Raw genomic sequence first — 15,195 nt, 5'->3', positions numbered from 1 at the left:
ATCCAACGTCATTCTTCCAACTTTTTCAGTTTGTAGACAGTAATAAGCAGCGTCTTAAACGTAGAAAGTACTGCTAACAGCTTCAGCAGCAGAGCCATTAGTGATGTCATTTGATTGTGACGTCATGGTTTGCAAGGCATTGTGATGCAATTTCATTGCAGGATATCTAAAATGTAGATATCGCTTGATCTCACCCAAGCCCTATCTCCTGTGGGAGCCAGTTTTGGCTGATAAACTTTGTTATGAAATAAAATACTTGACAACTGACATTGTGTTCAAGGGACGAGTTCAATGTGTGCCCAGGGTGCCCTTGTACAAAGCGATCTTAGCGCTAAGGTGATCGTAACTCCCATACCTTAACACAGACAGACTTACGACAGTCTTAGTGCTAAGGTTGTTTTGTACAACGACACCCAGTTTTGTTTATTGGCACTCTTGGTGGGGACAAAAACATACAGAAAAAAGTTCTACAAGCCAAATGACTTTTAAGACAAGTGTGCCTGAGAAACATTAAAAAAGGTCAGGCAGCCTAATTGTTCAAATAGCAGGTAGCTATTCCAACCCAGCCAGGTCCAACCCTGTGCACCACAGCCAGGTCCAACCCTGTGTACCATAGCCAGGTCCAACCCTGTGAGCCATAGCCAGGTCCAACCCTGTATACCATAGCCAGGTCCAACCCTGTGTACCATAGCCAGGTCCAACCCTGTGTACCATAGCCAGGTCCAACCCTGTGCACCATTGCCAGGTCAACCCTGTGCACCACAGCCAGGTCCAACCCTGTGTACCATTGCCAGGTCCAACCCTGTGTACCATAGCCAGGTCCAACCCTGTGTACCATTGCCAGGTCCAACCCTGTGTACCATAGCCAGGTCCAACCCTGTGTACCATAGCCAGGTCCAACCCTGTGTACCATTGCCAGGTCCAACCCTGTGTACCATAGCCAGGTCCAACCCTGTGTACCATAGCCAGGTCCAACCCTGTGAGCCATAGCCAGGTCCAACCCTGTGAGCCATGGCCAGGTCCAACCCTATGTACCATAGCCAGGGCCAACCTTGTGAGCCATAGCCAGGTCCAACCCTGTGATCCATGTAAATATTGGAACCAAAGATGAAGAAAAATAACAAGCCATTTAACTTAATCTGCACAATTCATTCAAAGACTGAACATGCTTAAAATGTTCAGCCAAATCAATATTAACCAACCTTCAATCACCCTTCAACTGACATGACCCTGTTTTCAAGCAATATTCCCATTTCAAAATGCAAGTTAATCAAAAGATATCAGCAAATAATAAACAAACTTGAAAGTGAAAAGCAACTTAAATGAAAGTTATTATGAGGACAAACTTCAAAGAAACTTTAAGACTTAAAAAAATAAAAGAATTGGTTCTCAGGCAATGTTTTTTGAAAATATAGTGCAGGCAGGCATGGGTTTTTTTCCCCTTTTTTGTTGTTGAAACTAGTAGGTTACCAAATAAACAGATGTGTAACCAAATAAGCAGTTGTGCACAACCAACCTTGGAAAGAGCCTGGCCTTCCCTACATAAATATATTCCTTGATTAGTAAAATACTTAAATACAGTATTTGACTACTGTTGGACTTAAGGATTTCTTTTTTGTTTTTAAAAATGGAAATAAAAACAAAACGTGCAGCCAACTTTATGATGATGCGGGCAGGGCCTGAGAACCAAGACTATTTTTTTTTTTAGCCTAAAATGATAACAATGCTGAAATAAAAATATATTTTAAAGAATACATATCATTAAGTCAGGATGTTCCTTTTCATATCACTTTAATGCTTTAATCCTCCTTACAGTACAACATCCTTCCCACGCCAGTACACACACCAACCATCACCTCAACCAACCATCACTCACACACACCATCATCACTCACACACACCATCACCACACACACACCATCACTCACACACACCATCACCACAACCAACCATCACCTCAACCAACCATCACTCATACTCACCATCATCACTCACACCAACCATCACTCACACACACCATCACTTACACACACCATCACCTCAACCAACCATCACTCACACACACCATCATCACTTACACACACCATCACTCACACACACCATCACCTCACACCATCATCACTCACACACACCATCACCTCAACCAACCATCAACCACACACACCATCACCTCAACCAACCATCAACCACACACACCATCACCACAAACTCACACCATCATCACTCACACACACCATCACCTCAACCAACCATCTCTCACACACACCATCACCACAACCAACCATCACTCACACACACCATCACTCACACACACCATCCACAAACCAGCAGTAGCCATGATCCAGTGAACCATGTGTTCACCATATCTTGGAGAAGCTGGAGTACAGGTGCTATTTTTTGTCCTTTTTCTAAGGGCAAGATAAACCAGTTGAAATCTGTTGATCCTGTCTTCAGTGTACTGCCAACACAGAGGGATCATAAACATACAGCTGTCAACCTCACCATAGCAACAGCTCTCAACCTCACCATAGCAACAGCTCTCAACCTCACCATAGCAACAGCTGACAAAGTCACTACAGCAACAGCTGTCAACCTCACCATAGCAACAGCTCTCAACCTCACCATAGCAACAGCTGACAAAGTCACTACAGCAACAGCATGCAACCTCACAATAGAAACAGCTCTCAACCTCACCATAGCAACAGCTGACAACATCACTATAGCAACAGCTTGCAACCTCACAGGTCTCGACCTCACCATAGCAACAGCTCTCAACCTCACCATAGCAACAGCTGACATCACTATAGCAACAGCTTGCAACCTCACAATAGCAACAACTCTCAACCTCACCATAGCAACAGCTGACAACATCACTATAGCAACAGCTTGCAACCTCACAACAGCAACAGCTCGCAACATCACAACCGCAATAGCTCTGAGTACCAAAAGTTTGGGGTAGTTCCATATGTAATGCAGATATCAAAAGATTTGAGTGATTTCTCCTACTAAAACAATGTTACGGTTGATATAGCATTTCTCAATACTTTTGCATAATGACCTACAGTTGTGTCAGGTGTACTTGTTAAAATGCACATTCAGAATGGCCAGTATATTCCTGGATCAGAATCAACTGCAACAACAATATTGTGACTTCATTGTAACCTTCATTCTGTACCCACAGAATAATCCCGGTTCTCATATCAATTAATGAACTGATGAATCACTGAATCTGCACATGATCTTTCTGTTTGTTATAAAGCAATATTCATATGTCGCTCACCAAGAAAGTTATATCTCCACACATTACACCAGCCATGATAAATATGTGGAGAACTGAAATATTGAAATATCATCAATAAGATTTCCTTCCAAAAACCACATAGTATCACTTACACAAACATAAACACGATTGGTTCTCAAGCAGGACACTGAAACACTGGTGCAAGATCATAGGCTTCTGGCAGCCCCAAGGGAAGCAACTCTGCACATCAAATTGCAATACATAGGGATGGCAGGTTCACCCATGCTCCCCAGTCAATGAATAAACTAAAAATCACGTTTATTAACATGTGGAATGTGTTAAAAAACATTCAACTCACAGTTGTGAATATATTCCACAACTTGAAATAGTGGGAGGCCTCCATGTTTGATAAGGAGAATTCTGAACAAGTAGACATTTTCGACTCCACTTAATAGACTTCAACTGTATATTGGAAACCATTCACAATGTGTTCAATAACTAACGAAAATTGCCAAGATAGGGCAAAACAGTCACTTTTATACACTGTAATTCAAATGCCAAATATATACCAAAAAATCACAGAAGTCGTCAAGGCAGACATAGCAACAAGGCACAACATATACAGAAAATAGTCAAAAATAGCATGGGAATGTCAGTCCACATATCATTTCTTCATATGAACCTTTCCAGGATATTGAAGGCTTTATCACACTTCCAATGGTACAATTCTGCAACAACAATCACTGCACCGGAATGACCTTTAACATCACAGGACGGAATTATGTTTGTAACCATGGTAACTGTAAAACTGAACATTGAGATAAGTGAATATTGGTGTATGAATGTGTCTGGAATTAATATCTCATAAATTATACACAATTACTCTTAATAATGAAACCTCAATTTTGTTCTTGTTGAACAGGATTAAAAATTGAAATAATTTCATAGTTCTAATAAAAGTTAGGGAAGGACCATTTAATACTTTAAGTATTTTCTGGAACAAATTACTGGTAAGATTTTTAAAAATCACAATTCCCCCAAGATTATCAAATGTTCAGCCCCAAACACTCTAAATATAGAAAGTTCTATTAGGAACACATACAACTGATATTTATTTAAAACATTTCCAAGTCTCAAAAAATAATAAATATTCGATATGATTATTTCTTTGCAAGAAAGTTAATCAAATTACTTATTCTTGAAACACTGAATTAAAAGTGATAACAGGATTTTTTAGCATAAACAAAAACATGTCTCGCATTTATCAAACTGATAGTATCAATTATTCTCAAAAATTAACATACCCCCATGGGGGTATTCATAATTTCATAACAGATCACTTCCACACTTCACAACAGATGGAGAAGTAATCAGTATTGAGCAAGAGAATTGTGGTTACTCTCATGTTGGTTTTTTTCTTAAAGAGAGGTGGGAGTCATTTAATATTCGTTTGAAATTTCAAAAATAAACTGTTCAAGGAATCTGTGTACATTAATTTTCGACAGATCCGATTCACATGAAGTGCGAATAGTTGGTAGACTATGCATATGGACTATTTCATCAAGTCAACAAGTTCAGGGAATGCAAATAGTGAGTGTAAGTAATTTATTATGGTGGGGGCTGTCAGGTAGCCTAGTGGTCAAAGCGTTCGCTTGTCACGCCGAAGACCCTGGTTCGATTCCCGACATGGGTACAATGTGTGAAGCCCATTTCTGGTGTCCCCCGCTGTGATATTGCTGGCTATTGCTAAAAGCGGCGTAAAACCATACTCACTCACTCACTAATTAGATAAGAGAAAATATTATTCTTACAAAAAGTCAAGAAGGTAATATTTGTACTTTCAAAATGCACATTGACACTGTTCCAACCCATGAATATCACAGATATGGACACAACCTCAAAGCACTTATTTATATGCCATGCAGTCTTTGATCGAAATGTTCCTCTCAACAGGCAGCAAATGGGTGAGGATGTAGATGAGATGGTCATGTGACTGTTGAATCTTCCAGCACCGTACAGGCAGCATTGGTTGCATACTCCCCATGGAGCTGAGAATGCAATGGGACTGCACGCTGATCCACTGACCAGGGTAACAATGTCAGTGTACTGGACATGATGTTATTGTTGTTGTTTTGTTATTGTTATTATCATGCTTCATACTTCTGTTTATTTTATGATAAGATAACATTTCGTTAATCAAAGCTTTTTCAAAGCAGTTGAAAATATTCAACCAATTGGTTACAAGGCAACAGAAACTATTGAGGGTAGGGAGCCTCTTTCGTATGCTACAAAATGTAAGATACAGTCAAGTCTCGTTAATCCGACACTCGTTAATCCGACACTCGTTAATCCAACAATCGACTTTATCCGACACTAATGATGGGAATCGATTAAATCAGTGCTACTGAGACCAGTTAATCAGTCAGTCTCGCACTCCGACTCCGACACATGTAATTTGCAACGAATTACCGAAATTACTCATTAATCAGTCTCTTTAATAGGACACAGTGATCAGCGTACTCCGTGGTCATCTGCCCGCGAGTGCACAGCCTGTGTTCTGATGCGAGACGAATCGGCTGGTAGCTGCATATTACCTACCTACCTGACCTACCAATGAAATGACTAACAGGAAGTCAATGTTAGCCACTTAGAAAGCAGCTTTCTAAGCTTTGCGGTACCAGTTTCAAAGTTGCGAGTTCCATCCCAGAATATGCTTTTTAAAATATTTTGAATAAGTCATACAGTCCGTAATAGTTGTTTTGTATTTAACTTAAGAGGTTGCATTATTAGAAAACATATTACGCTAACAATGTAACATAACAATATGGATATTTATTTTATGTTTTTTTATTGCATGTTTGAATCGTTATCTATCCTGTACCGGGTAGCTGTCTGATTTTCGATCAAGAACGTTGATACTGCTTAATTTGGTTTATCCGACATAATCGTTAATCCGACATAATCATATGCAACCATCGATGTCGTATTAACGGGACTTGACTATATTTCACTTGAAATGCCAGCATGACAGGTAGGTTTGATGAATGATGTTGTCATGTTTGAGAATCTTCACCATGTTTCAGAGAAACTGTTCTCAAAATATTTGCTTTGAAAGACAATGTAATGAGAAGCAGTGCATGTCTTATGACAAAAGACACATACTTCAATAAATACATCTTCCAAAGGCAAGAGAGTTAACTGACTTGAAAAGTCCAATTTCCACCTTGCCGAACTAGGCTGGAATTCCTGGGCTTGATTAAAGCGCCACCAGTGGCTGTTATGAGTTATGTCCCTTCTATGCCTCTCCTATGGACCAATCAGATTCCACCTCTCGTATCACTTGCATTTGCTTCAAACAAAATGGCGGCGCCCAGACAAGACGATCTGATCGACAATCAACGGGTCTTACATCGAAAGGTGTGTCAAATCTTGTGAGCACCTTGATTAAAAACTTGAAAAGATTTGTACAGTGTACATGCTGTGCAAATCATGCAATTGACCGAAATCTGCACGACAGTTTACGAACTGGATTTCTATTTCGGTGCGCGATTGTGATTGGACTATGCATAGATTCGTTAGTCCAGCCAAAATGTAACTCCATAATACCAGCCTAGTTCGGCAAGGGTGGAAACTGGACTTTTAAAGTCAGTTAACTCTCTTGCCTCGGGAAGATGTAATAAATATTGCTGAACAGTTGAACAGCCACAAGTGTTAACACAGGTCTATCTTGCCTCTAGTCAGGCATGATCAGAAGCATTAAACAACCAAGGCCAAACAAATAGATAACTGTTTCTTCATTGACATGCATTTGAATTATAGGCAGGCGAGTGTTCTCCTTTTGCTTGACACTTATGAAGGTTGCTCCCAATTGGGAGATAAATATGCTGTATTCACAGCTAGGATACCTATAGATTTAACCATTTGAAAGCTAACGGGCAGCATGAAGTTTAAAATAACAAAATAATGTGGCTAAATGTACACAGATCTGATAACTTAGTTCTGATGATACAACAGTACCAGTGAATGGACTGACACTCTGCAGCGCAAGAAATAGTTCCATCAGAACACCAGAAACAGTTATATTTTTGCTTTAGCCTAGCATATATCTCTGATCTATTTTATATCACTCGGACTGATGTACATACGTAATAAATATTCCATAACAACTTTTGATCTCTTAAATTGAATATTGCTTGGTGTTTCGTTTTCTTCAGATGAAAGGGAAACATTTCATGTTTCCTTTGATGTTTCCTCAGAACAGCATTCTGATGAACAAAATCTGTCTCAGAAAAGAGTTCGGCAAGTTTGTTGAGAATCAACTCAAAGCTGAGAGCTCCACCACCCACGGATGTCCATAGGAGTGAAGTCTGTCGGTGGTCTTCATGTAAACTGTGGAGTAGGACACTGGGGAGCTGCTTCAAGTGGCTCACGTCTTCAACTAGTTCAGGAGAGGATCTCTTTCTCCACTAAGGTCTTGAAGGTGGATGTCATTCTGGAAAGAATATCAAGAAATGTCATCTAATACATTGGACTAAAAAGTATGTGACAGAGTGTGAGTTCTTAGAAACATGTCACACCAATGTAGGGGTTTGCTTCGCCATACAAAGAAGCAGAATATCTTACAAATGACATCTAGTGACCTTGACCTTGAATGAAGGTCACTCAAAACCTTCTTAACTCCATTCCCCACCCTAAGGATGAGATGGATCATATTTCATTCTCCTGTAGGAAACATTTTGAGGATAACCTATCAGCAAGGAGGAAGTTTGGATTATCTGTCCAGAGGGAATTAATTCGGAAGTTCCAAGCCTTCGTGCGATAATTCATAATTCTGAATAGCCAATTATTTTTAATATAACCATCTTTTTTCTGAGATAATGAACAAAATGTGGGTTTCCTGAACTCAAATGGAGGCATAAGCTCAGTTACTTTATTGTTTGAACAATGTCACATAAAATCGTCATGAACAACAAATGCGTTCTGACCGTTCATCTTCAAATATTCGCAACAATGCATTCATGTGATAATCTTGGGTATGGGCCTGTTCACAAACAATGAAAACAATGGGACAACTCTTATAATGCGAAGTGTAAATTACAGAAAATGATTTGACCTATATCCATGCAAGAGGCAAGAGAGTGAACTGACTTTAAAGTCCAGTTTCCGCCCTTGCCGAACTAGGCCATCTTCCTGGGGCAAGAGAGTTAACTGACTTTAAAGTCCAGTTTCCGCCCTTGCCGAACTAGGCCATCTTCCTGAGGCAAGAGAGTTAACTGACTTTAAAGTCCTGTTTCCGCCCTTGCCGAACTAGGCCATCTTCCTGAGGCAAGAGAATGAACTGACTTTAAAGTCCAGTTTCCATCCTTGCCAAACTAGGCCATCTTCCTGGGGCAAGAGAGTTAGTTAACTGACCCTTGCCATACTAGGCTGGAATTCCAGGGCTCAATCGTAGAGCCATCAGTGGTTATTATGAGTTATGTCCCTTCTGAGCCTCTCCTATGGACCAATCCGATTCCATCACTTGCATTTGTTTTTAAAAAAATGGCGGTGCCAAGTCGACAGAATCTGATCGATAATCAAGATCTATATTGTGATATAACGCGTCTTACAAGGCGAAGTGCAACAAATCACCTTGATCAAAAACATAAAAAGGTTTGGAAAATATCTGTTGACAACGAGTTGGCGGTGCACATGCTTTGCAAATCCTGCAATCGACAGAAATCTGCACGACAGTTTACGAACCGGATTTCGATTTTGGTGCGCGATTTTGATTTGACTATGCATAGATTCATTTGTACAGCCAAAATGTAACTCCATAATACCAGCCTAGTTCGGCAAGGGTGGTAACTGGACTGTTATAGTCAGTGAACTCTCTTGCCTCGGGAATATGATATCCATGCCCTTATGGGTAATAACAAATGTCATGGTAATATAAAACATCTTTGTGTCATCTCTCACAATAAATGGGAGGTGATATGTCAAGGCTTCATTCTTTCCTTGGAATCCTAACAGGCCCAAAAGTTTGTAACGAGACAGTATGGAATGTTGCTCTTAATATCAACCACTGGTTTGCCTGGTCCAGGATCGGTTCTTTACAGGCCACAGTGATTTAGATGTAATAATGCTGACTATCTCATTTATAAAACAACAAACAAGCTCATATCTCTATTTGTCATCGTAAGAGGCGACTAACGGGATCGAATGGTCAGGCTCACTAACCTGGTTGACTTATGTCTGTTCTAGCACTACAGTCACTTTGGTGTGTAGTTTTTGATTATTTCCAGATGGAATTGTGGCAATGTAACCCATGCCCTACCCAGTTATTGCTTGATAAGGATACTAGCATTGGTACCGAAAAGTCACATTGAAAAATAAAGAAGTTGAAACGATGACCCTCCCTTCATTGACACTACATCTATAGGCCACTTAAAGACTCTATTAGCTTGAATAACACCGGACCTGTGAAGATCTGGGGTAGAATAGGTCTTCAGCTACCCATGCTTGCCGTAAAAGGCGACTATGCTTGTCGTATGAGGCGACTAACGGGATCGGGTGGTCAGGCTCGCTGACTTGGTTGATGCATGTCATCGATCCCAATTGCGTAGGTTGATGCTCATGATGTACATCACTGGATTGTCAGACTTGATTACTTACAGACCACCGTCATATAAATGGAACATTGCCGAGTGCAGCATTAAACAACAATAAAAGAAAGGTTTATCTCCTAACTGCCCTGTGTACTCACATTCCCACACATGGTTCTCCGGATGAAGATGACGATGACGCAGATCAGGATGAAGGCTCCCAAAGTAATCAAGCCATACTGCACAGCCTCTGTGATTTTGATTGGTTCTTGGACTTTGTCTCGGAACTTCCTTGCAGTTTTATCATCAATAGCAGCACTCTGCAATTTCAGTTATTTCATTATTTATCATTTACAGAATGAGTGAGTGAGTGAGTATGGTTTTACGCCGCTTTTAGCAATATCACGGCAGGGGACACCAGAAATGGGCTTCACACATTGTACCCATGTCGGGAATCGAACCTGGGTCTTCGGCGTGACAAGCGAACGCTTTAACCACTAGGCTACCCGACCGCCCCCATTTACAGAATGAGACAGATTAGCAGTAGCAGACCATCTGCAGGACATTCAGCGATAGAGAATGAGTGAGTGAGTGACTTTGGTTTTGTATCCGCATAAGGTGGGATGAAAGCAAGAAGTGATGCAGGTCTTAACGTTTACCACTCTGGTGAAACCCACAAGGACGAGGATGTTGCTGATAAACCTATTACTATAATCAGGTCAAATCTGGGAAGCGTTTCTGTGCAATGCAACTCTGTACAGCAAATTGTGGAACCTAAGATGGCTGGGCCAAAAGTGTCCCCTCAAGATAGAGTATTAACTGCTAAATATATAAAAAATCAATTATTTAAATTATTGCAAGGCATATTCATTTTACTTTTCACTTAAAACATTTCTGGTCAGCAAAATGAAAAAGAACACTGCTTTTCATTTATATACTTCACATTTTTTGGAGTCGGCAAATTTTTTAACAAAATGATTTAAAAAGTCTGACCTTATGTGATTAATATGATTTAATTAATATGAAACAAAATGGAGGTAACAATACCTCGTTGATCCAGAGAATAGGTAGGAACACAGGCGTTATCTTCTCTGTCTCTCTGTAAAAGAAAACACAGACAGTATTAAATCATGTTCCACCTCCCCCACAGCAACCTGTCAAGTGTAATCAGGTCATCGACAATACTTCACGGGTTTGAATAGATGACATTTCTCCATCACACATGATTTGCAGTGTAGTTGCTGTATTTAACCACCGAATCAAGTGCCCGACCAATCAGCACTCAGATGATGTCGGCATTATTTCTCATAAGGCAGAGTGAGTGAGTGAGTGAGTGAGTATGGTTTTACGCCGCTTTTAGCAATATTCCAGCAATATCACGGCGGGAGACACCAGAACCTCATAAGGAAGAGAATATATGGATGTCAGCTTCATTATTATGAGGAACACAACGTTTCAGAGTATATGCTTACTCCTTCATCATCAGGTGAATATTTCTCATGCAGAAAGTGCCACAGCCTTGTGACTTCCTTCTCTACACATCACTTCAAACTTGAGGGTGTCAATGATTGATTTTCGTCAATCTAGCATTGACAACCCCATATGGGCTCATCTTCCCGAAGTAAGGGAGCTAACTGACTGTAAAAGTCCAGTTTCCACCCTTGCCAGACGGGGCTGGAATTTCTGGGTTGGTTGGTTGGTTGTTGTTTAACGCCACACTCAGCAATATTCCAGCTATATGACGGCAGTCTGTAAATAATCGAGTTTGGACCAGACAATCCAAGGATTGATATCATTAGCATCAATCCATGCAATTGAGATCGATGACATGTATCAACCAAGTCAGCGAGCCTGACCACCCGATCCCGTTAGTCGCCTCTTACGACAAGCATAATCACCTTTTACGGCAAGCATGGGTTGCTGAAGACCTATTCTACCCCGGAATCTTCATGGGTCTGGAATTTCTTGGGTTGATTGTAGCACCACCAGTGACTATTACGAGTTATGTCCCTTCTATGTCACTCCATTTTATTCCACCTTTCATATCACAAAATATATTGCAAAATCAATATTGTACTAAAAAGGGTCTTACTTCGCTAAGTTCATCTAATCACGTGAGTACCTTGATTGAAAACATGAAAAGATTTGAAAAATATCTGTCAATGCCCAGTTGACGGTACACATGCCTTGCGATTCATGCAGTTGACCGAAATCTGCACGTTGAAATCCATGTTGTTTACAAACCGAATGTCTAGTACAGATTTTGATTGGACTGTGCATAGTGTAGTCATGGTCGTAGTTACATAATACAAGTAATTTCTACTGGGCGCAGGGACTGACAGCCCTTGAATAAGCCAGTCCAGCCACATTTCATGGATCAAAGGGACAGTTGACCACTGGCTAGCCAAAAGGACAGATCCCGACTTACTTGATATGCCTGACTGGCTCCACATAGACGTTGATCTGAAGTTTCTTGGCCACATTCATGGCTACCCCTGTCATCTGGAGGACAACAGAATGTAACAGGTGTTATCATTGTTTGTTTGTTTGTTTGTTTGTTGTTTAACGCCGCACTCAGCAATATTCCAGCTAATAATCCAGTCTGGACCAGACAATCCAGTGATTGACATCATGAGCATCAATCCACGCAGTTGGGATCGATTACATGCATCAACCAAGTCAGCGAGCCTGACCACCTAATAATACGACAAGCATAGTCGCCTTTTACGGAAAGCATGGGTAGCTGAAGACCTATTCTACCCCGGATCTTCAAGCTAATAGAGTCTTCAAGTGGTATATAGAAGATGCAGTGTCAATGAAGGTAGGGTTATCATTTCAACTTCCAAAACTTTCAATGTGACATTTCGGTACCGATGCTAGTATCCTTATCAAGCAAAGACTGGGGAGGGCATGGGTTACATAGCCACAATTACATTTGGAAATCATCAGAACTACATACCAAAGTGACTGTAGTGCTAGAACAGATATAAGTCTAAGATGTGATCATATAGTATAGGGGGATGGGCCAGAGGGAATCACGGGAGGGTCACCCAAACATGAAACATAAGGGGTGAGGTGAAATGGGGTTTAACGTGGCGCCCAAGATTATCACGCTTATATAGCAAAGTGCATGCACGTGTGTGTGTGTGTGGCTGCTTGTACTAGTCCTGACTGATGCCGATTTATAGTGCTAGCCCACTGAGGTACCATGCCTCAGTTTAGCATGAATACCCCACTCAGACACAGGATCCTGACCCGTGTCCTTGTTTTAGCTCCTTAATGCCCAGCGCCAGACAGGGTAACAAAAAGTGTCAACTTTTGACGTCTTTTGGTATGACGCGGCCGGGGATCGAACCCCGGACCTACCACGCTCTGGACGGACGCTCTACCACTAGACCACGGAGGCGGTCTCACCCAAACATTAGGCAATTGCTCGGGAAAGGTCATAAACAATACAAATATATGGGAAATGCTATGAAAAAATGTGCTTTTGCATGTTATCTTTTCAGGGAGGGTGATTAAAAACTACACAAGGATATGGGGAGGATCATCCCATAATATGACAAGCATTAGGGGAGGGTCATTATTTTCAGCATCAAAAACATCTGATGCTCCTTTTGTGGCTTGCAATAAATAACCAGTTCCTTAGCGCTACAATCGCTTTGTGGAACAGAACCTAGACAAAAAAATAATATCACCCCTAAGCATTTATTAATAAATAAACCCATAGAGCGACCCATACCACATGCCAAATATAGGAACACATTCAGCAACACAAATTTAGTTTTCATCTGGTTATACTGGTTGGTTACCCAAATATCTGTAAACCCCAAAAAGTGTGGCCTTATTGTTAAGCCTAAAAGAAATAATAGTCTTGGTTCTCAGGCACTACAAGTTTCATTTTTATTTCCATTTTAAAAAACAAAACAAAAAAATCTATAAATATTCCAAGTACAATGGTAGTCAAATACTGTATTCCAGTATAAGAAACATCAAGGAATACATTTATGTAGGGAGGCCCTTTCCCAGGTTGATTGTACACAACTGTTTATTTGCTTACACAATTGTTTATTTGGTTACTTACTTGTTTGTATAACAAAAAAAATATTAAAAAAATACCGCCATTGCCTGAGAACCAATTTCTTTTATTTTTTAAGCCTTATGTGGAGGAAAAGTTGCAACATACCGGCTCTACATCCACAAACGTCTGATGCTCAGCTCTCATTGGGTGCATGCCCTCCACGCCATTGATCACTGATTGGTCGGCAGCCAGGAAGTGAGGTTGTGACATCACCACAGGCGCTCCTGATCCCACAAACAAGCAAAGTAGTGATTGAGTTGAGTTTAATAACACTTTTTATTACTTGCCCGTGAAGAGACCACCCGTTTAATAAACATATAGCTGTATTACACATTGTGTAATACCAAAACGCGTGCTTATGTACTGCGGGAACTGGTTCACTAACAAATATTGGAAACTCCCAACATCCCTTGGCTTATTCAACGACATTGCGTGAGGAGATGCTAGATCACTGAGAGGAGCTTGTTTAAGCTCAATGACCCCAGCAACCCTGTTGCTAGGCTGACATCACATGACACTGTGTCGCCAGTGGATCTTGCAACAAAATTCCCCAAATTACGTCATCGGGTATTGTGACGTGATTGTAGACTTTCAACAAGGCGATCGTATTGTTGCGCAACAACAGTCGTAGGTTTTTGTTAAAGTATTTGAGTTACCATATGATAACCTTAGTGATACGATAACTTTGTAGAATGGATCCCTGAATTCTAATGGTGGGCCGTTGTATGGTATTAAATTAATATGTGTCAACGTTTAACATATTACTCTGTTAATAAACTCAATTTGATTATGTTGTGGATCATCTATTCATACACCAGAGTGAAATTCTAAAAAAGTTATAAATGGCAAGTGATAAATAAAATACCAAACTTGCTCCCGCGTAATACCAACACACGAGAGCTCGTTTAGTATTCTATATTATAGCTAAAATGGATAGAATTATCATTAAACCGTCCGCATGTTATCAGAAATGAGTGGGCCACTGTATAATAATGCCCTCATATTCCTTGACGACGGGACATTATCACACCCGTTTTTAGGTGACATCATAGGATAGGGATAGGTGACGTCACGTTCAATAGTGACGTCATCTGGTTTGTTCTATGACATTTCCATACTTGTAAAAGTGGGTCAGTGACATTCGCGTTGATTGCAGTAAATGTTTCAAAACCGATATTGTTGTTTCTTTTTATTTGATAACAAATTCCATCCATTTTAGCTATAATAACGGTAGCGCTATTTTTCAGGGCATTATCATTTGCAGAAGCTCCTTCGTCGGGCAGTTAATG

The 15,195-nt window shown here is 40.5% G+C and overlaps 1 protein-coding gene and 1 long non-coding RNA gene across 2 annotated transcripts in view; both read right to left on the bottom strand.

Annotated features, from left to right (window-relative positions):
* Window positions 1-2,400: 2,400 nt before the first annotated feature.
* LOC125376122 lies at window positions 2,401-6,523 on the bottom strand. The gene is made up of 2 exons (XR_007219035.1): window positions 2,822-6,523; window positions 2,401-2,737 (listed from the first exon to the last, which is right to left on the bottom strand). It is a non-coding gene; the product is annotated as an uncharacterized LOC125376122 (long non-coding RNA).
* A 495-nt stretch (window positions 6,524-7,018) lies between these two features.
* The window catches only part of LOC124139596 (lysosome membrane protein 2-like), a 29,236-nt gene continuing 21,059 nt past the window's right edge, over window positions 7,019-15,195 (bottom strand). Inside the window, exons 9-13 of the mRNA XM_046506772.2 lie at window positions 14,012-14,130; window positions 12,254-12,327; window positions 10,873-10,924; window positions 9,987-10,145; window positions 7,019-7,733 (exon numbers count right to left, since the gene is read on the bottom strand). Of these exons, the coding sequence (XP_046362728.2) occupies window positions 7,680-7,733; window positions 9,987-10,145; window positions 10,873-10,924; window positions 12,254-12,327; window positions 14,012-14,130 (458 nt within the window). The 3' untranslated portion in view covers window positions 7,019-7,679. The remainder of the gene's footprint in view (window positions 7,734-9,986; window positions 10,146-10,872; window positions 10,925-12,253; window positions 12,328-14,011; window positions 14,131-15,195) is intronic.

This window comes from Haliotis rufescens, unplaced genomic scaffold, assembly GCF_023055435.1.
Source record: "Haliotis rufescens isolate VD_foot unplaced genomic scaffold, xgHalRufe1.0.p SCAF_7, whole genome shotgun sequence".
NCBI classification, from domain to species: Eukaryota; Metazoa; Mollusca; class Gastropoda; order Lepetellida; family Haliotidae; genus Haliotis; species Haliotis rufescens.
Note: the sequence above shows the minus strand (reverse complement) of the source record. Positions and strands in the feature narration are given on the sequence as shown.